This window comes from Callorhinus ursinus, unplaced genomic scaffold (genome assembly GCF_003265705.2).
Source record: "Callorhinus ursinus isolate GAN/ISIS: 27379988/994484 unplaced genomic scaffold, GSC_fseal_2.0 scaffold6, whole genome shotgun sequence".
NCBI classification, from domain to species: Eukaryota; Metazoa; Chordata; class Mammalia; order Carnivora; family Otariidae; genus Callorhinus; species Callorhinus ursinus.
In genome coordinates this window covers 55,956,032-55,978,669 of record NW_027397068.1, presented here as the reverse complement: position 1 = coordinate 55,978,669, position 22,638 = coordinate 55,956,032, and the positions used below count along the sequence as shown (strand labels likewise).

Below are 22,638 nucleotides of genomic sequence, written 5' to 3'. Positions count from 1 at the left end.
TGATGCTCAGTTTATTACCTAAGTATTCTTCATTTCAATATAACATCCACTCGTACAGACACTGTGTGTTTTTATGCTTTTTCAAAGTTGTTTTCGTAATAGAGAAAGACAAATTTCTAACTGTACAATAAAGAAAATGATGATAATAGTTAACACTTACCTAGCCTTTATTACATGCCAGGCACTGTTCTAAGCTCCTCATGTGGATTAAATCAAATAACCCTCATGATAATCCTGAAAACATACCAAATACAGAGCAGAAAACCAGCCATCTGATCTTTCATTGGTGTACTGCTTTACCTAAGCATATTTCACATTCATTCATGTGCTGACCGAGCAATTTGACAAAAACACAGAAACTATGTAATTCCTTATCTGTAAGGAAATCTGCAGCTGGAGATATTTGCTACCACTGGCAAAGAAATGCTGCATCAATGTAGAAATAAAGTGTCTCCATACAATCAAATTCACTGTGTTGCTTTCTACACAAATGGTGAAGATGAAAGCGCAATGTGTTGGTATCTGAATATCTGGGTTTTGACACTGACTCTGAGTTCTTCTAGTTACATATGCCTAATGGAAAAGTCATAATACCTTGGAAGGACCTCTATTTTCTCACTTTACAAATTCAGAGGAAGGTTACAATTTCTTTAATTTCAGAAATGTAATAAATTCACTAATTTGACATTTATTGTGTGCCAACTGTGAGAGATGCCTCAAATACAAAGAAGAATGAGATATTTTCATGGTGTTCATAGTCTAGTTTTCAAATCAGTATCACAAGCGCTATGATAGAATAAGGTCAGGTTACTACAAAAAGCAAAAGGAGAACATTTCACACAGACTAGGCGAATTATGATTGTCTTTCTGAAGGAGATAACAAACTGAGACTTGCAATTACTTAAGGCTTACCTACGTTATGGATAGAAAAATGTTTCAGACAGAGGAATCATTTGTATGGTACGGTATGGAGGAAAGACATAGCTGGGTTTATTTGAAGAACACATGTAATTGAAGGGGTTTACATATAGAGGATAACTGAGAAATAGAGAAAACAGAGATTGAGAAAGTAAAAATTAGTTCATCAAGAGCTTGATACACCATAGTAAATAATCTTTCACGTGAATGAGTATTTCCCAATATGTATTTTCTAGAAGTAAACTTGAGAAATGGTACATAATACACTACATTTTTAGAGAGAAAATGCAAATTAGTATATTAATGGTTTGCAAAATTCTAGAACATATTAAATTTTAACGCATTTACCAGAAGTAATTTTTAAATGTATTTGACCTAAAAAATGTTTAAATATCATGCATACAATTTTACAAATGAAAAATACATAGCTTGCTGCACTGTATAACCCAATAAAGGTAAGAGAAAGAGAGAGACCAATAACACCCTAGCAGCTCCCTTGGTGCCCCCTCCTAACAATTACTCTACCCTACATCCAAAAGGTTGCTCTTATTCTGGTTTCAAACTTTATATTAGTTCTTCCTGTTTTATAACTTTATATAAATAAAATTTTACAACCAAATTGTTTATGGCCAATTGAATTTGACTTAAAGATATTTTTCATTTTATTCATGCTTGTTGTGGATAGAGACAGTTAACTCTTTTTCATTACTGTGTAGTATTCATTGTGTGAAGCTACCACAATTTATCCATTCAACTTGTGCAGCCAGTTTGGGGCTATTAAAATAATTCTCCTACTAACATTTTTGCAAACATGTTTTGCTGCATATATGTACACAGTTCTGCTGTGTATAAACTGTAGAGTTGAACCCCTGCATCAGGTGATAAGAAATGTCCAGCTTTGGTAGATACCACTGGACTATTTTCCTAGCAGTTTTCCAATTTATACTTCCACCAAAAGTATGATGGGAGTTGACTTTGTTGCATATTTCTGCCCATAAATGATATTGTCAGTCTTTTTGATTTATAACATTCTTGTCAATGTTTTGTGGCGTCTCAAAGTGTTTAATTTGCCTTTCCCCTAACTAATAAGGAGGCTGGGCATGATTTCATATAATTTGGTTATTTGGATATTTTCTTTGGAAAATGCCTCTTTCCATCTTTTGTCCATTTTATTATTGGATTGATGATTTGTTTGGTAGTTTTATTGTTGATTTCTCCACCATTGTCATTGATTTGTAAGAGTCTTTTCTTTCTTTTCTTTTTTTTTCTTTTTTTGATTTGTAGGAGTCCCTTAAATATTCAGAAGACTTGCATTTTGTCAGATTACAAATATTATTGCCTAGTATATTACTTAGTATCATATTCTCTTAATGTTATCTTTTTATAACTAGACATCTCCATGGTAATAGAGGGTAAAGTAGGGGTCAAGATATTTTTAATAGGCATATCCAATTAATGTAGCATGATTATATTGAAAAGATTATTATCTTTCTTCTGTGTAGTATAATTTTGTTGTAAATAAACTGTCCATGTATGTGTTAGTCTAATTTTCTGTATTCTATTAGTCTAATTTTTCCATCTCTATGCCAATACTACACTGTTTTAATCTCTATATTAATAACCAAATGCCAGGCATATTAAATTTGTATTTATTTATAAAGCTGATAAAGTTAAGGTGAAGGTAATTTCAAAACTGATGAAAAAATTAGGTACAAATTTATTTGTTTCTTAAAGGAAACTACAAAATTATATTTAAGAGAATTATTTGAATGGAAATAATCATCTAGGTTAAACTAGAAAAAGTTGTTTAATTCTTTAATAGGCCAGAGCATCAAAGTTCCGTCACAAATGTAAATTTGATTTACGCAAAGCAACACATTTTCTATGTGAATGCCTCAGTGAGGTGCCATTTTGAGATAAGACTGCAAGCAAAAAAGCTCTAAAATAACTTTGGATAGCTATAAAAATAAGTTTTTCCACTCTGTGCCTTTTCAAGATCAGCTTGATTACGTGTAGACCTTTGTATTAACACACACACACACACACACACACACACACGCACACACACACACACCCTGCACACAAAATCTTGTTGGAATCTGACTAGGATGATAGTTAATATGCAGAATATTTTGAGAAAAATTGACATCTTTACATTATCATGTTCTCAAATCCATAAATATAGCATATCCTTTCATATTTTTCTATCAATAACACTTTTGCAGGTTTATTTGTAGAGGCCTTGCCCATGTTTTCTTAGATTTATCATATGTATTTGATGTACTTGATACCATTTTAAATTATATAATTTTAAAATATCTACTTTTCAGTAGCTGGCAACTGTCGTCATTCCCTGCGGTCATGTCTTTGTTGACCGTGCAGCTGCTCAGGGGCCTGACAGGTCTCACCTGGAGGCTCCCGGTGCAGCGTGCCCAGATCCATTCCAAGCCTCCGTGGGAGGAATTCGGGACCATGGATGTTGCCGTTGGGTTCACCTCCTGCTTCCTGTGTCTCCTCCTGCCATCGGGCTGGGTCCTGTCGCATCTGGAGAGCTACAAGAAGTGGGAGTGAAGGGGGCTGTCCTGTCCCTCACCCTGTGACCTGACTACCCCTGGCCTCTCCTGATTATGTCTGCTGCATCCCTGGCTGGTCTTCCTAGGATCATGTCCTTCAATTACAATGACCTCTTCTGCAGTCATGACCTCTCCATTTCTCCATGGTGACATCCTGGGACCACATATATTGGTTTATAAGGCCCTACTCGGTAGGGCCCTCCTTGTAACAATAAAGTCTATTTAAACCTTGCCTCAGAAAAAAAAATAATAATAAAAATAAAAATAAAAAAATAAAATAGCTACTTTTGTTAACTTTTTCTGCTGGTGTATAGAGCCATGATTGCTATTGTATATTGACCTTATAAACCTGTGATTTTGCTAAATGCATTAACTAATTCTAATAATGTATGCTGGGCTTTTTAAATTTTTTACAACAGAATCATAAAATCTGTAAATAATAAGATTTTTATGTATTACTTTTAACCTTTATGCATTTTTTCTTTCTACTGCCTTAAGAACTTTCATAAAATATTTGTTCTTACACCCTAAGTTTCATTCTTAGTGTTCTACATCGCATGGGCTTAGACAAATATATAATGATACATATCCATCATTATGGTATCCTACAGGGTATTTCCACTGACCCAAAAATCCTCTGTGCTCCACCTATTCAACCTTCTTCTCACTCCCCAACCCCTGAAAACCACCTTGGCTTTCCATAAGTTTTGCCTTTTCCAGAATGTCATATATTTGGAATCTTATGGTATATAACCTTTTCACAGCTTGCTAGTTTCTTAGTGCTGAATAACATTCCATTGAGTGGATAAACCTCACACTATTTAGTTATTCTTTAAATGTCTATAAGTATTTGCAACAATATATTTTGTTTCACTGTTCAATATTTTAGGCTAATAAATGTATTTGAAATAACATGATTTTTTTGCCTTGTGTGTAAGGATAATTTAATATACATTTTAAATGAAAATAAATTCTAGTTGGATAATGTGAATATAACCTTAAATTCTTATCACTCAAGAATCAAAGTTCTGATATCCTAAATACTCTAATGCACTGAAATGAGAAATACCTGAAGTTGAATTATAATTAGTTAAAACTTAAAAAGATAGAAAAATAACTGAGAAATTATTTCTATCCCTCTTAGTAATCACATTTTTTTCTTAACAGCTAATTTATTCAGTTAGTGTATCAGTCTTTTTATGTTAAGTAATTAGCAGGTCACAGAAGACAGGAAAAAAACTGTTTAACAGGATTGTCTACTTCTCTTTAATACCCTTGAGATCATCATCTCACTATGACCTCAGTGTTTTCGTAACAATTTAAACTCTTTATTTATACTAAAATATGTGAAAGATGCATGCTAATTTTAAAGCCTATAAATAGAACAGAAATTGAAGATGTCTTTTCCTAATGGCTGAAAAGTGCATAAAATTAATTTGACTGATATGGATGTACTCTAATAATACTTTATCAATTTACGTGACTAATGCTTCTAAATAATTTATATTAATAATTTATCCTTATCTACAAATAACTGATCCCACTTACCAAATCTAATATCTTCATTAGCAAAATATATGTTGCCCATTTGTTGCAGATAAGTAGGCTTGGTGATATAGGACTAAAGACATTTAAGAAAAATATCACGTCCTCAAGGAACTATGATAATAATTATCATATAGGTTGTCAGGAAAAGAAGTGGGTAAAAGGGAAACCTGTAGATTCAAACACATTTGAAGAGCTTTTCAAGTAAAAAAATAAAAGAACAGCTAAATTACTAAATCTAGTAAACATTTGTATAATGAACCTATAAAGAAGTGTGTTTTAGAGCTTTAGATTAAATATGTAAATATAGGAGCTAATATTTTCCTGTGCCACAAAAGATCATCAGAGACACATTTTGAGGGTGAACACCCCACACAAATGTTCCTGGTTACTTCCCCTCCATGCCAACAGCCCTGGGCTGGAAATTATGCCTTAGCAAGATACCCTGCATAGAATTAACAACCTGCCAACTCTCCCTTCTTACAACTTATCATTGGCATTTTTTCTTCATTCTGTGCTACACACAAACCATATTTGTTCAAAAAAATCCCTAAAACTCAGTAAAGGAATTGTCATAGGTCACAGTTCACACACCTAGAAGGATGCAGCAGACCTGCCACCTTGAATGGTTTTCATACTATTCATTGTCCGATGCTGGGGTGATCCCACTGCATGTCTTATTCAGCATGTGATGCCCTCATTTTCCTTCATTTACAATGAAGCACTTAAGAATGACTTAATTATTTTGAGTGATTTCATATAAAGATAAGTCAAAGTTTTTTTAAAAATGATGAATTTATTCTTCATGAGAGTATTCAAAGTCATTCACTGTGGGCCCCATTTTACCATCTCCGCCTCTTCATTCTCCTCCTACCCCATGGAGACAGAATTTGAGGTACATTTGGCCTCTCAACATTTCCTAAATATTTCATATTAATTTTTATGTCTCTACAACTTTAAATGTACATAGTCATTTTCTAAGATGTCCTTCCTCACCCCTACTTCTCTGCCAGCCAAATGTCTCTTTAAACAAGGCCAACACAAATATCTCTAGAGCTACTATCTTGGACCCATTTTTTCCAACCTACCTAAAAGAAATTACCACAGGGGCGCCTGGGTGGCTCAGTTGGTTAAGCGACTGCCTTCGGCTCGGGTCATGGTCCCGGAGTCCCGGGATCGAGTCCCGCATCGGGCTCCCTGCTCAGCGAGGAGCCTGCTTCTCCCTCTGACCCTTCCCCGTCTCATGTACTCTCTCTCTCTCTCATTCTCGCTCTCTCAAATAAATAAATAAATCTTAAAAAAAAATAAAAATAAAAGAAATTACCACATTTATATCTGCATTTCTATGGCACTTTGTATTCTCTTCTCTTTGAGGGGAATGCTGCGAGACGCTGAGTAAATACTCGCTCCAGAATCAGATGCCCTGAGTTGGAATCATGACTCCATCACTGATGAGCTGTGCAACCTTAAACAAGCTCCTCAAAATCCCCATAACCCAGTTTCCTTAGCTTTAAAATGGGCATAAAAGTATGTTACAGATTGTTTTAAGCATTATACAAGCTAACATATGCATAAAACTTAAAACTGTGTTTGGCTCATGCTCAATAATTTTACCTATTATACTAGTTATTTTTAAATGTGCTTGACTCTCTTTTCTAATAACTTCTGGAGAGAAGAATATTTTTATCATCTTTTTATAATTGATTGTTACTGCCTAAATTATAGAAAAATCTCCACCAAGGGTGACTTCAGTTGTATATCAGTCTGGGTGCTGCTAGGAAACAGAAGCCGTTCTAGATATTCAAAATATGAGACAATTTAATGTAGTTAACTAATCTTTACAAATCCATTGGGATGCTCAGAGGAACTGAAGCTGGGGGAGAGTTCGCTCAGGTTTCAAATCTACCACTGTAGATATGTCCCACATAATTAGGGACTTTTGGCTGCAGTCCCGATCAGAACCTTCCAGGAATTTGCCCCTGACAGTCAGCTAATGTACAGAATCAGTGTGGGAAGCTCTCAGGGGAATGCCCATGGAGGCATATTCATCTACCTGCTTCTTCTATGTTCCATCATGTATGAATGAAATGCAGGAGAGGTCATAGAAGGGTTTTGGTGAATGTTAATTGTCTATAGCTATTATTTTAAATTATAGGAATTCGTCTTTTTAGTACATCAAAAATGTTTGAATACCAAATTGCATACAATTTAATCATATATATAGTAGATAAATAGTTAATTTTTCTTAAAATTACTTGTTATAATATTAACTAATAGATCCTTTTGCTTCACTGCCACCAAAATTGTCACAATTATCATCAAGTAAATTTAAAACCAGCCCTGAGCATTTTTAAATCCTACAAGAGCACAACTTCTTAAAATTGGTGGGTAAGTGCCAGAAGGAGATCAGATTCATAGGTACATGTGGCAGCATCTTGAAGACACTTTGTTTTCATTTTCTCCTTGCCAAGTTCATAATTTGTTTACTGGAATATTCACCCTGGGTTCTTGATACCGAAATTGACTGTCCATCCCCCATGCCTCACTAGAACCCACAGCCTTCAAGTTCTACACTTACACAATATTCAGGTCTCTACTTTTTCTGAAGTTGTAGCTCACTTCACATAATTATGCATATCTGCTTTGGATCTATGGGTTAGTATAGCGAGAATACCTATGTAATATCTTCAGTCAAGAATTTTTGAGGCTTCCAACTTCCCTCTCTATTGGACCGCTAAGTTATTGACACATGTTTATGCTGGGTTCCTGATTCCTGTCTCACACCCCTGTAATTGTTAGTGTAATAATGACAAAAGCTATTATTAGTATATGAAGATTTACACCTCTCTTTGTTATAGCAATTTGGGTTGTGAGTGAGGAGAATTAGAAGTATATCAGAAAGTCTAGACTAATCTACCTCAAAGGACAAAGGGAGAACTATAAAAATAAATACAGAAGGGAAAGAGGCCAATGTGGGAAGGATAGTTTAAGAATCAAGAAACAGGGCACCTGGGTGGCTCAGTTGGTTAAGTGACTGCCTTCGGCTCAGGTCATGATCCTGGAGTCCCAGGATCGAGTCCCGCATCGGGCTCCCTGCTCAGCAGGGAGTCTGCTTCTCCCTCTGACCCTCCTCCCTCTCATGCTCTCTCTTTCTCTCTCATTCTCTCTCTCAAATAAATAAAATCTTTATAAAAAAAGAATAAAGAAAGAGCAAGGAGATTAAGTGTCAATGACAGAAGCCATGGCATGCTATGTAAGACTGAGAATGAACATATCTAGAGAAGTTTGTGTATCATGACATGTAATCTCATCTCACATTTTCAGATATTTCAATAAATATTTTAATTGATTTTAATTTTTTTCAAGGTTAGATTTCATTTGAATATGGAATGTTGCTGAGACAGAGTATAACATGGCTTAGTTCTACAAAGTTTGCATTAGATTTTTGGCTTACATACCTTTCATCATTACCATATCAGGACAGTAAATCCGCCTCTTTTATTTTTCCTAGATCCTCATTGTTCTGGGCATGATTTGCTGCCTGTCATTCCACAGGAGTTCCCTGGTCTATTTAGGCAAGCAATGCGATTTATATCAGTAATTGGCTATCCAGACTGCAATTATGTTTTTTCATGGACATATTATGTAGTATGTTGATCAATATAGGCATTTTGAGCATCTTCTCAACTTCAAGCAACCATTACTCTGTATATGATACTATATTGTACATGGTAATCATCCATCTCATCCGTTTATCGATTGATCGATCTATCTATCTAACACCTATTTATCATCTATCATCTATTGTCTATCTAATGAGAGTCTATTTAAGATCTACTTAGGTCTATATAAAAATACAAGTTGTATTGCATATACCCACTAGAAAGACCGAGTTTGTGCCTGAAACAAAGTGTGATGATTTCTGTAACCCTGGACTCTTTCATGAACTAAGGCAGAACTCCTCAATGTCCCTGAACCATTATTTGGCATCATAGCAAGCAAAGCATAATCTCGAAGTCATTCTCAGCAGGATATATGTTTCAGATATAACTCCAAGAGAAAATAACTTTAATAAAGCACATTTTCTATAAACATTAAAGTTAGTTTCATGAAAATAAAGGGAAAACATTCAGCAGCTATTCAGAAAAAAAGCATTTACATTCATAGAATTGAAAGGGACCAAAATCACCCTCTTATTATAAGTTTTTAGAATCTGAGGCTTAAAAAGTTTACATTATCTTTCCAAGATCATCAATTAGACTTGGGGGTTAGAAGCCAAGTCATGTGAACCCCTATTCAGCGATCAAATATCTACACAATATTTGGTCTAACTTGGTGTCATATGTTAAATTAAAAATATAAAAATATCAAAAATATTGGTATTTTCTGGCCAATTTATATCTATATTCTCTATTTTTCAGGTATAGACTTAGATTCCCTTTGACAATTTTTGAAGAATTATTGAAACAGCAATCAAAATGATTAATCTCATCACTATTGTAAGAACATGCTTATAATTTAATTTTATTTCTGCATTACTTTGAATGCTTAGTCTAAAAAAATTTGTAAAAAATAATAAACATTTTAGCTGTATCTTAAAATAGAAATACTCAACTTGGAACTTTTTACTAACATAGTTACTTGTTGTCCACCCCCCCCCCCGGCGCCCCGCCATGGGAAGTCCTGTTGGAAATTGCAAATAGTGGCTACCAACAGAAAATCATTGTATAATATGCAATGTAATTTTATACTTATGGGCCATTAATATGCCTTAAAGAGAAGTTAATACCTGTAATTTGGAAACTACATACAAATGAATTATTAATGTAGATGTTTAATTATGAAAATTTTGCCCAGAATTTCTTTTGTCACAAATCACAGGGAGTCAAAGCTATTAAATAAAATATTTCATATTTGACACTTTGATTAACACTTTGATTAATACCATTATATATGTTTTGATATTGAATGATAGAAGTTACTGAGGCCTCACAAAAATGCTTTTGCTTAATTATATTAAAAGTATAAACTGTGCCAGTAAAGAACTCAAAACCGAAACAGTTCTCTGATGCAGTTTCACTTACTGAAAGTCAAAGTCGGAGCAGATGCCAGCTTAATTTTTTCTACCTTTGCATTTATGGCTCCATCATCCCTGCCTTGTATCCTTACTGCCCTACCAAGATCACCACTGTAGCCACCTACCTTTCTGTTTACCCTGTTTTCATTAAGCACCAGAGAATCCCTTCCTTTCTTTGTGGCTTGCTGTTGTCTTAAGCTACATAGGTGCTCGATAACAATTTGTTGAGTACAAAAGAGAATGAAGGCACAATTACTCTACTTCTCAACATTTCCCCCACACCTGACCTATATCATATCACATTTTCAGCAGTTACTAGTCTTCAATCAAAATGATATGGGAAAACACAAACTCATAAAAGTGGAACAGCTGTTGTTAAAATATGTAAGAAGACCAGCAATTGATTTCTCCCTTGCCCATCTTAGTTGTCCCTGTACTACCTGTAGAGCTCTGTGGAATGTGGTTTGAAAATCATTCATCTATTAAATCTCAAAACTAATGCACAATTGGATGAAATTTTAAGTGCTCTCAAGCCACAAAAGGGCATTTAAGAGTGACCTTCTGGAGAAATCAGCCTTAGGTTTGTTGACAATTAATACATTGAATGCTAAAAGAGGCAGACCAGTGGGACAGACTTTGAAGACATCATCCTAAATGACTATCTCAGAAATGCCTGTTTAACCTTCTTTCATATATGGCTATATTCTTGCTGAATGAGGAAAAAATAAAAGAAAATGGGGTGCTTTGGATGACCTTCCTAATTGTCCTATCTAGTTATATGTTCCCTAGACCATGCAGTGTCATGGTCCACTGCACCAGAAGAGAGGACAGGATTTTCTTTGGTCAGATTCATCCAGATAAGATCTGTTATTTTCTATCCTCCTGCCTCGAGAAGGCCATAGCCTTTTCTATGACACTGTAGCCAATGAATACTAACTTGTTGGCACATCTTACCCCTAGCCCTTAGCAACACTAAACCCATTCTAAACATAGACGAGAGTAATATAAGAGTAAATTTTTCTTTCATGGAGAAAGTGTTGACAATCATGTGGAGATTTAACTCAGGGTTATAAGTGAATTAAGAAGGTAGTTAATTTTGTGCATTAATTCACATTCTTGAGAGGACAGATCTGGTTATCACTTCTTTCTGACCCAACCAGACACCTCTTGGTTGAGTGGCATTTTTCACTAATTACAGCTTACAACAGGTGTTAGATTCCCAAACCAGTTCTGTGTACAGCATAGTCTGACAAGAAAAGAAAAAATAACAACTCTGTGTAGTTATAACTTGGGTTGTTCTTGCACATTCCCACTTATCACAGGAGCAATATCTCAGACTTCTTTCATCCCTTTACGAACGTCAAACATGTAATCAACTCAGCACTGAGATATTGATTTAGGGGCAGAGCAACTTCATTTCAGGTGAAATCAAAAGATTGAACACAGAGATATTCTTTCTTGTCTTACAGGGTATTGTTACATTGAGGAAGAATACAGAATAAAGCTATTACCGAGAAAGCTAGCTAAAACAATACCATCTTATTTGTTTCTATAAGTAAAATTCATTCAGTATCAGCAAGCATTTTCTAGTCCAAAAAATTCTTAAGGCTGCATTTAAAATTTGGATCCTTTGTCAGTGTTTTGTTTTGAAATCATACTTACTGTTTGGAAGTATGAGCATCATTTTTTTCCAGAGGAATAATGGCGCATATCTGATCAAATAAATCAACTTTCCCATTTCTGCTTTACTTGAAGTTTATGCAGTCCAGTTCTCTCAAATGTACAGCTAGAATAGAGCTAGTGACTTTTGTTCTGGCTCCAGAATAGGGAAAAAAAATCTAAAGATCTTCAAATTCCATAATTATGCCTTAATGGACCAAAAATCTTCTGAATATATCTCTCTATATATTCATACATAAACATGGTGGATAACAAACTGCAGGATATATAGATGATATATAGATTAACAATGTAAAGTATGCCACAAACATCCAACACTATGGGTGTAGCAATTAGACCCATGATATAAGCTCTTCATATTCTGTCCTAATGAAATAAGAAAATATTGAAATTCTTAGCTTCACCAATTCATGTAAGTATATTTCAGTGCATTTCATATACTACCTCTTTGTGACAGTCCAGTAATATGAAAATATTGCCAATATAGCTAAATGGTATTAAATGTTCTATTACAACAGCAGTTTTCTAAGCCTGTAATATTATAATTCATGTAATAGAAAATGCTTGCCCATTGACTTCAGAATATTCATGACTGTGAAAGGTATACTGATGAACAGTACTGTTCAGAATAAAAACAGAGAAAGTACCTGATATTCATAGTGAATAGTGCAAATAGAATGGCTTTACAATGAACATAAATCATAGGTTACCATAGAATGTATCCACAGTAATCACTGCTTAGTTCAGTAATGTGAAAAGAGATAATACTGAAAAGAGATAAATATGAATGAAATAAGTGACAAAAAAGTTTAACTTGTACTTGTGAATTAATGATTTAGACAGATAACACAAATTCCCCAGACATACCTACATGTGTAGAATATGCAATTTATTAAATACATTTTGATGAATTTCTTTCATGAGCCTAAATAATTCCTTGGTGTAAATAAGACTCTAAAGAAGTGTTAGGTATGGTCATTTAGCCATGAATTTGTAAGGATAAAGTAAACACATCATGAAATCATTAGTAACTTAGTGTGTAGGTATACATACACAAATATTTTATGTATATACAACACTTATGATGAACATAATATCCTGCTCACACGAAATATTAGGAATTAGGATAGCATAGTAAAGAGATGATTTATTAAGGGGATAATATTATTTCCATTCTATAGTACTTTGCTTTCAGTTTCAGAAAGAAATTTTTCAGAAACTAATCTATATTTTCTTCACAAATAGGTTTGGTGTAATCTTAATACTTTCATATGTGTACCAAGATAGAAAACGTTACATAATATTACTTGAAAATATTGTAAGACAGAAAAAAAGGAAATATGAAAGACACAGGTAGAATACAGATAATAATAATTTCAAATATTTTCAGTGTTGACATAATGAGAAGCTATGTCAAATAGAGCTTCTCAAAAGCTCTCAGATATAATTTGAGATTGGCTCAAAATTACCTCTGGAATATTTACTTGCTAAGTCTATTACTCAATTTTTCTCTTGACAAACAGGAAGAATATTTTTTAGCAAAACATAAGTTTTGTCACATGTATTCTTCTATCTCAGAAGAGCATCAATGACTACCCAAATTACTGTAATAAATTCCATCTTGCCCTTCTATAATCCTTTTTTACGCAAATAGAGTGATCTTTTAAAAATGTCACTCAGGTCCCTCCCTAACACTGCTCGATACTCTAATATCCTCCCGTTTTTCTTAGATTGAAAGTCAAACTCCTTTATGGATCTACAGACCTCATTTTAAGATCCTACGTTCTGCTACATTACCTATGTCATGCAACTCCTTTTCTATTATGGTCCAGCCACACTGACCTTCTTTCTAGTTCTGAATTTTTTTTTTTAAGATTTATTTATTTATTTGAGAGTGAGAGAGAGATTGCGAGCAGGGGAGGGGCAGAGGGAAAGGGAGAGAGAGAATCTCAAGCAGACTCCTAGCTCAGTGTGAAGTCCAACAGGGGGCTTGATCCATGACCCTGAGATCATGACTTGAGTTGAAATCAAGAGTCAGATGCTTAACCAACTGAGCCACCCAGGCACCCTTGAAATATTTTAAGATCATTTTACTTCAGAAACTTCATATTTGCTATTGCCTTTGCTTGGAACGCTCTTCCCCATGATCTCAACCTTTAGGTTTCATTTCAGAAGTTATGACCTCCTCCTGCCCCAGATAATTTTGGTGCCACAGTAGCATATCCTTGACCCCTTCATTGAAAAGTCCAGGGATGGGGTGCCTCGCTGGCTCGGTCGTTAAGCATCCACCTTTGGCTCAGGTCATGATCCCAGGGTCCTGGGATCGAGCCCCACATCAGGAGCCTGCTTCTCCTTCTCCCTCTCCCGCTCCCCCTGCTTGTGTTCCCTCTCTCGCTGTGTCTCTCTCTGTGAAATAAATAAATAAGATCTTTTAAAAAAGGAAAAAAAAAAAGAAGTTACGACCTCAGAGAGTCTTTCCCTGACCATATTGTCTATTGTTGTCTTAAAAACTCCCAACCCAGTCACTTAAACTCCCAACCCAGTCACTTGTTCACTACCCTGCTTTAATTCATCAATAGCATTTAATATAATTTCCTTTTTCTTTTAATTTTTCTAATGAGTATGTAATCCTTCTCTCTCCCACCAGTACCCTCAGGAACTTAAGCTAGTACTTAACATAATAGTCACACTGTAAATATTTATTAAATGATAATAATAAAAATATAATAAAAATAATCCATTGCTCAAATTCCAAAACTATTCCTTAATGGACCAAAAATCCATTGGTCCTAAACAAAGCTAAGGATAATATTACAGAATTGAATCTGCAAATTTACACTTCCTTTTTTGTAATCTTGTAATCAATTCCTGCTTTAAGGAAATCACAGATGTGGAGACATTCATTAGTTTTCAAATCCTAAGCAGAATTTGCCCAACTTGCCTGTTTGATACCTCATTATATTTATTGCATCAACCTATTGCCTTTCTTGTGATGGTGGGACAACTAATAGGTACAGCAAATGCTTTGTGAAGTGATTTGCTATACAATGTTTTGACCAAATTGTCCCTCATTGATACAGACACTCAATTTCATTTTAGAGCATAAAATTACCAGCAAATATATTTCTGAATACATGTGATCCTACATCAGTGTTAAAAATTTAATTATGAGATGTTTTAGTGTTAGAAGCTCTATTATTTTATCTGCATTGATTTTGTTTTATTTACCTTTAAATACAACTTATATACTATGGAATACACAGATTTTAAGTGTACATTTCCATAAGTTTTAGTAAATGTGGAATCCATGCCACCACAACCACCAGAATCAGAATATAGAGAACACTTCGATCCCAACAGTGTCTTCATGCTCCTTCCAGCCACTCTGGCTCCACATCATTCTTATTCATACCACTGAAGTTTTGCCTATTCTTAAACATCATGTTTATTAAATTATTCAGTATCTACAATTTTGTGCTTTATTTCCTTTGCTCAGAATAATGGTTTGATTTCCATTCATGTTGTTTGGTGTATCTGTTATTTACTCTGTCTTTATTGAAAAGTATTATTCTATGCTAAGAGGACATCAGATGTGTTTATTTGTTCTCCAATTGATAAATATTTGTCTTGTTTCCAGGCTTTACCTCCTATGAGGAGAGCCACTACAAAGTTTCTTACACAATTCTTTTTGTAGACATTTCTCTTGGGTAAAAACATAGAAATTAAATTCCTTAGTAAAATAGATACAACAGGGGCTCAAAAGTTTATTGTAACAGATTATAATTTGCATTTTCTTCATGACCCATGATTCTGAACAACTTCTTAGGAACTTAATGGCCATTCGTATATATATTTGTTCAAATTTTGGCTCCTTAATTTTTTGTATTGTTTATCTTTTATATTTTGGATTTGTAAAATTTCTTTGCATATTCAGGAAGCAAGCGGTTTGTCATATATTCTACCAAACTATGGCTTGCATTTTCATATCCTTAATAGTGTTTTATGACAAAAGAAAGTTATTCACCTTGATTAAATTATATTGGTATTTATGACATTTCTGAGGAAATGATGCATACATAAAATTTTCTGTTACTTTTTTTTTTTCTGCAAGTATTATGGTTTTAGTTTTTACCTTTAGGTCTGTGATACAACTCAAGTTAACTCTGGGTATGGTGTGAGGTAGGTGTCAAAGTTTATTTTTCCCATACCTTCATAAACTTGTACCAGTTCCATTTGTGGAAAAGACTCTTCTTGTAGTGTTGAATTGCTTTCATGCCTATGTCAAGAATTAATAAACTGGAATTTCACTTCTAGCCAAGATTGAGTAACAAGGACTAGATTAACCTTTATATCGAGACAACTAAAATAAAACAGACAAAGTACATGAAATGATGATTTAGTGATATTTGACATTAGGCAGCATAGTGATCTCTGTAAGAAGAGAAAAATGAAGTGATCCCTAAGATTGTGCCAGATTAGTATCGGCAGAATCCAAGCAATACAGCTAATCTTATATTTGATGGGGGAAAAAGTGAACGTTTTCCCTGAATATCAGAAATAAGACAAGGGCATTCATTCTCACCACTTCTATTCCACATGGTATGGATAATTCTAGCAACAGTTTTTTTCTGGAAAAAATAAAAGGAAAAAGAAATTATAGACATATAGTCAGTAAAGGAAGAAATAAGGCTCTCTTTATTAGCTAATGGCATAATTATCAACGTAGAGAATCCTGCTGAGTTTACACAAAAAGCTGTTAGCGTTAATAAGTGAACTTAATAAGTTTGCATGATACAAGATCAATATACTAATCAAATGTATTTCTATATACTAAAAATCAGACATTTAGAAACAATGCCATTTACATTGCTTCAAAAATATAGTTAGGGATAAATTAGACAAGTGATTATATTAACTGTGTGCTGAAAACTGCAAACATGGCTGAGAGAAATGAATGTAAACAGAGATGAGAATAATTTTAAAAGAAGACCTAAATAAATGGCTACATACAGCATGTTTATGGATCAGAATAATCAATATTAAGATGTCAATTTTCCCCAAATTAATCTATAGAACCAATATAATACCAGTCAAAATTTCAGTAGGCTATTAAAAGTAATTGTTAGGTGGATTCTAAGATTTATACAAATATGTAAGGACATAGAAACTACTAAAAAAATTAAAACTTTGAAAAAAAGGAGATCAAAATAAATGGGCTAACAAAACCCAATTTCAGGTTTTATCATAAAGCTACAGTAAGCAAAGCAGTGTGATTTTAGAATTAAGCTAAGCTAGACAAATAGAACAATGAAACTTAATATAGCTCAGTTTGATTTTTTTGCTAAATGCCAAGGCAATTCAATGACGAAGGGATTATCTTTTCAACAAATAGTGCTGGAACTAGTGAATAACAACACACAAAATGAACAAATAAACAAAGATTGAAAAAACCTTGACCTGTATGTCACATACATATATAATGAATCACAAAATGAATCATACCCTGATATTCAAAACCTAAAACTATAACATTTCTAGTGAAAATCATTGGGGGGAAATCTGTGTAACATAGGGTTTTGTAAAAAATTTCTTAGATTGAAAAAAAAGGTACTATTCATAAAAGAACAAATTGATAGGCAGAACTTCATCAAAATTAAGTGTCTGCCCTTCAGAAAACACCACTCGGAAAAAAATGAGTCGTAATCTGGGAGAAAATACTTTTAAAGTTCATACCCAATAAAAGACTTCTATCCAAAATATATAAGGAACTTAACAAAATTAACTAAGAAAACAAGCAACCTAATTTAAAGTAGCAAAGATTTGGACATTTCACCAAAGAAGATATATGCATGACAATAGGTACATTAAAAGGTATTTCATGACTCTGTTCACTAGGTTAATACAAATTAAAATTATGAGGATATACCATATACCAGAGGTCTCTAAATTTTAAAGGACTGACCATATCAAGTGTTGGCCAGGATAGGGATAAACTGGAACTCACACACTACTGTTGGGAATATAAAAGTCCTACAGCCACTTTGGAAAACAGTCTGGCAGTTTTTTAATAAGTTAAATATACATTTACCGTATGTCCCCGTCATTGCACTCCTAGGCATTTGCTCAAGAGAAAGGAAAGGAGAGAGGAGAAAGCGTTGTACTTGAATGTTCATAACAGCTTTATTTTTAGTAGCCCCCAGAGTGGAAACAACACGAACAGTGATCAAAAAGTTAATGAATAAGACTGCTGTGGAATAGCCACACAATAGAAAACTACTCAGAAATCAAAAGCAATGAACTAGTGATATATGCTACTGCATCCATGATTCTCAAAGAAAATTTGCTGACAAAAAGCAGACAAAAAAAGTGTACTTGTTACTTGATTTCATTTAGATAAAATTCTAGAAAACCTCACTATGAAAATGAAAAGAGATCTGTGGTTACCCTTAGGTGAGGTGGGCAGTAAGCTGTGGGGAGGATGAATAAACAAAGTAGTGTGAGGAAATTTTGGGAGTGATCGTTATGTTCATTATCTTGTGAGGGCAATTCTGTGATGATGATTATATACATATGTCAAAACTCATCAAAATGTGTACTTTAAATATGTGCTGTTTATTGCATGTCATTATACCCATTAACCCTGTTAAATCGAATTCTAAACAATAATCACTTATTCTCACACATACACAACTTTGTGAGGCTCAGCTGATTTAAGCAGGGATCAACTGGATGGATGAGTTTCACTTGCAGTGGCTGTGCATCTTACTAAATAAAGATCAATGGGCAACACTGGTGGGCCGTGCTTCATATATGTCACTAGTCCACTTTTGACTAATAGATTAACCAGCACAGGTTCTTCTCATGATGATAGCAGAAGTGATAAAAGGTAAAAGGAAACAAGAAGGCATGTTTAATCTCTGATTTCCAAATGGTATATGGTCACTCGTGACTCTTCTATTTGTTAAAGCAAGTCACAGAACCAATTCCAAAGTCAAGGATAGGAAATACACTTCACCCATTATGAGGCCATAGTAAGGGCATGGTTGCAGGAATGGTTGAAGAATGGGGCCACGAAGGCAATCTAATACACACAAAAGATATAGCCTTTTGTTCAAAACAACCAATACATTCCGAAAAGTACTTCAAAGAAACAAGAAATCAAATTGTTCTTTACCTTAGTAACTTTTCATTATATTGTAAAATCTCATCTCCTAAAACTTTGTGTATCAACCCTAATCATGAGGCTTCAATACTAAATCGTTGTGTCAAATTGTAACAAAAATAAGTCTTGAGCATATTATTTTAAACTAATAAAGTCCCTGGGCACGTGGGTGGCTCAGTCATTAAGCCTTTGGCTCAGGCCATGGTCCCAGGGTCCTGGGATCGAGTTCCACATCGGGCTCCCTGCTCGGCAGGAAGCCTGTTTCTCCCTCTCCCACTGCCCCCTGCTTGTGTTCCCTCTCTCACTGTGTCTCTCTCTGTCAAATAAATAAATAAAAAATCTTAAAAAAATAAAATAAAATAAAATAATAAAGTCCCTGATTCAATGAAAAATAAAAATAAGATATGTACCCTCTCAACTATGTCAGTTAGCTCTATGATCATCTCAGATTAGTCCCCAGCTATTACTGTTGAAATGCAAAAATAAGACATTGAGATATTTAAGTTCCTCAGCTATTATATCTTTCCCAGATTGAAAACCCCATGTAGTTTTGTCATTATTTTTAAACTGTTTGGGATTAGCACTTGTTCTAAATAGTCTTCATGTTTTCACATTTTTCCCATTTCTCTAGAAAATAGCAAAGAGAATTTTAAGGCGACTTGTGTGTACATAGGTTTTGGAAAATGTTAGGAGATATTACTCATCCTCATGGATGGGTAATTCTGCTGAGTAACATAGCTGCCCACACAGTGTTCTAGTTTGTGTAAGAGGAAGTTAGAACTTTGAATATCTCTTGGCCAGATATACTCTAAACTATAAACAGCTAATTCTGAGGACAGCAAGTTACATTTGTTAGAGTAAGTTAATAATAGCTGTATTATCTCCATATAAAATATTTTTCCAATGTGAAACACACAAGGTTTCAAGAGAATTTCAGGTGAAATAAAATTAAACTTTTAATCGGAATATAAAATATTTCTGCAGTCTTCCTCAAAAATACAGCCGTAACATTCAAACTGAAAGGACAAGAATTTTTCAGGACATTTTCTTTCTCTGACATTTATAATAAGTGTTTGCTCACAGCAAGAGAAAGAGAGTGTTGAAAACAAAAAGTCTAACTATATTATTCAAAAAATGTATGGGATTTTTCTCTATTAACTGTTTTTCAGAATGGGGTAACTCAAGAAAAATCATTGTATACAAAACCAAGTCTGTATATATGACTAGGAACCCAGTGTCAAAACAGTATTTGTTTTCCTGACCATTAAAGCTCTAGAAAAGTGGAGAGAGAAGGTAGAAGGAAAATAGGAGAGTTGAGAAGACATTTATTACTTGTTCCACCGGCACAACTCGGAAGAAGGTAAACATGAAATAATAATAGATCTAACCTTGGAGACCGAGCTACAGCAGGAGACCAGGCTCTGAGCATCCCACGTCTACCCTCCTGATCTTATTATTATGTGACACAGAAGGAGAAGAAGGCCCTCCTGCTAGGGAAAAACAGATCATGGATAGGAGTGTAAATGCCAAGGAGAAAATAAGGTTAAAATATAAAATCATAACCAAAGGTAACAACATTGGTTTGCATGGAATGCCAACTAAAAAAAAAAAAAAATCATAGCTGGGAAGCAGAATAAGAGTGAAGCAGGAGGAAAGAAAATGAAAGGCTACTAAGGTCATTTCTCTAAGATGCACAGAAGGGCTAACTTGCCAGCTCCCTGACTTTTCAGTTTAAGGCTATTTTAAGGAAAAAGTGTATCATATGCATGGATTCATGTTTTTCCTAAGAATTAAGTGGTTATTTGGGGGTTTTACCATTCTTGGGTTTTTTTTTTTTTTTTTTTTTTTATAATTGAATCCACTGGACTTGTATATTGGCTCATTTTGCACAAGATTTTGGTCACATGGATATTCCCATGCAAGAGATTTTTCACATTGATATTTCTGTACTATCAACTGTTAAAATGATGAGGCCTGAATGGGGAAGTTCAGAAATAACTGAACACAAAACCAAAAACAATCTCCTGGTTTAGGACAATGACGACAATACCCGGTAAACCTTTCTAAATTCTGGACTCCCCAGAGGGGTCAGCACTAAAAGAAATGTTTGTTTGCAGTCCACGTTATTTATTTGTCTGTCCATTTCTATGTTTAATTAATAACAATGACAAATTAGGATGATTCAATTATCAAACAGTTCACAGACAGGGATTTTTGCAATCTGCTTACATTATTAGCCTTGACATTAGCTGAATTATCACTGCTAGTTTCGACATTCAAAATGATCCTAATGGTAAAAGTAGTATTCTAAAATTAGTCAGACGCATATTTTAGGCTGGGAAATATAGTTTTCCATGTATTCAGGAAGAGGAATTGGGATCTTGAACACCCAGGCAGCCTCTGCCTTAGGGGGTGACTCTGAAGCCATTTACATAACATAACATAAGACCATTTGGTGACACAGGAGAGATTTCATCATATAGGCTGTTACAAAAGGAGGTTAAACTTTAGAATCATATTTTTCTCAGTCAAATCAGTTTGTGTGTGAACATGCATGGAAAAGAAACAACTGAAATATACCCTAAGTGGTTTAGTATTTTATTTCCTAGATATTAACAGCAGTTTACATTTTCTTATTTGTTATTTATTTTCTGTAATCAACATGTGTAACATTTGCAGTATAAAATTAATAAGAGAAAAACAAATAATAAAAGATATATACATGCTGCATGAATGCCAATGTATAGATAATGAACAGCAAACAACTTTTTAGCTTTTTGGCCACATGATGAACTCCCATGAGAAATGTTAAGAAGTTACCCATACGTGTCAAGACTGACATGTTTAGTGTCAGAAGCCAAATCTCATGTACTACTCTGGCTGCCCATGAGTTTCTCACCTGCCCTCATGCACTTTTCTTATGTTCCACATCATTCCACACCCCATACATCCTGCCAGTGATAGAATTCCCACTGCTATGGTCCCCGCTACCGTGGTATTATTACTATTGTTAGTCCAAGGGTTTTCACCATGTATCAAGAATCCTGTTTTATTTCTTTTTTATTTTTTAAAAAGATTTTATTTATTTATTTGAGAGAGAGCAAGAGAGAGAGAGCACAAGCAGCGGAGGAGAGGTAGGAGAGGGAAAAGCAGACTCCCCACTGAGTAGGGACCCAGTTGCAGGGCTCCATCCAGGACCCTGGGATAATGACCTAAACCAAATGCAGACACTTATGTTTATGACATAGAAAGCCAATACACTAACCAAAAGTAATGCCAAATTGGAATAAACTGACATTCTGTGTCTCCAAGTATGCATCCCTGAAAAAGACAATGCACCAGGCAATAGTAAAAAAATTTAACCTGAGTTTATGAGAAACTAACTAATCCAAATTGACAGACGTGACACAAAACAACTGGTCTGGTTTCCTCAAAAAATGTGACACACACACACACACACACACACACACACACACACACACACACAAGAAGTAGGAAAGTGTTCTATCTTAAAAGAGACTAAAGTGGCAAAATAATGATATGCAATGTAACTCAAGAGTGGGGAAAATGGCTAAAGAAGGCAATGAGATAAATGAGGAAATTTAAAATAGTAGATAATGCTTTTTTGTTATTGTTAAATTCTTTGAGCCTGACCATTGTACTATGATCATGGGGGAGAATGC

At 34.4% G+C, this 22,638-nt stretch overlaps 1 protein-coding gene across 1 annotated transcript; it reads left to right on the top strand.

The window, feature by feature from the left end:
- Positions 1-3,251: 3,251 nt before the first annotated feature.
- LOC112815379 (cytochrome c oxidase subunit 8A, mitochondrial-like) lies at positions 3,252-3,718 on the top strand. The gene has a single exon (XM_025861311.2). The coding sequence runs from the start codon at positions 3,280-3,282 to the stop codon at positions 3,487-3,489; it is 210 nt and encodes a 69-aa protein (XP_025717096.1). The 5' UTR covers positions 3,252-3,279; the 3' UTR covers positions 3,490-3,718.
- The last annotated feature ends 18,920 nt before the right edge of the window (positions 3,719-22,638 follow it).

Excerpts from the sequence above, each read along its gene's own strand:
- LOC112815379 (XM_025861311.2), top strand. The coding sequence starts at position 3,280 with ATGTCTTTGTTGACCGTGCAGCTGCTCAGGGGCCTGACAGGTCTCACC.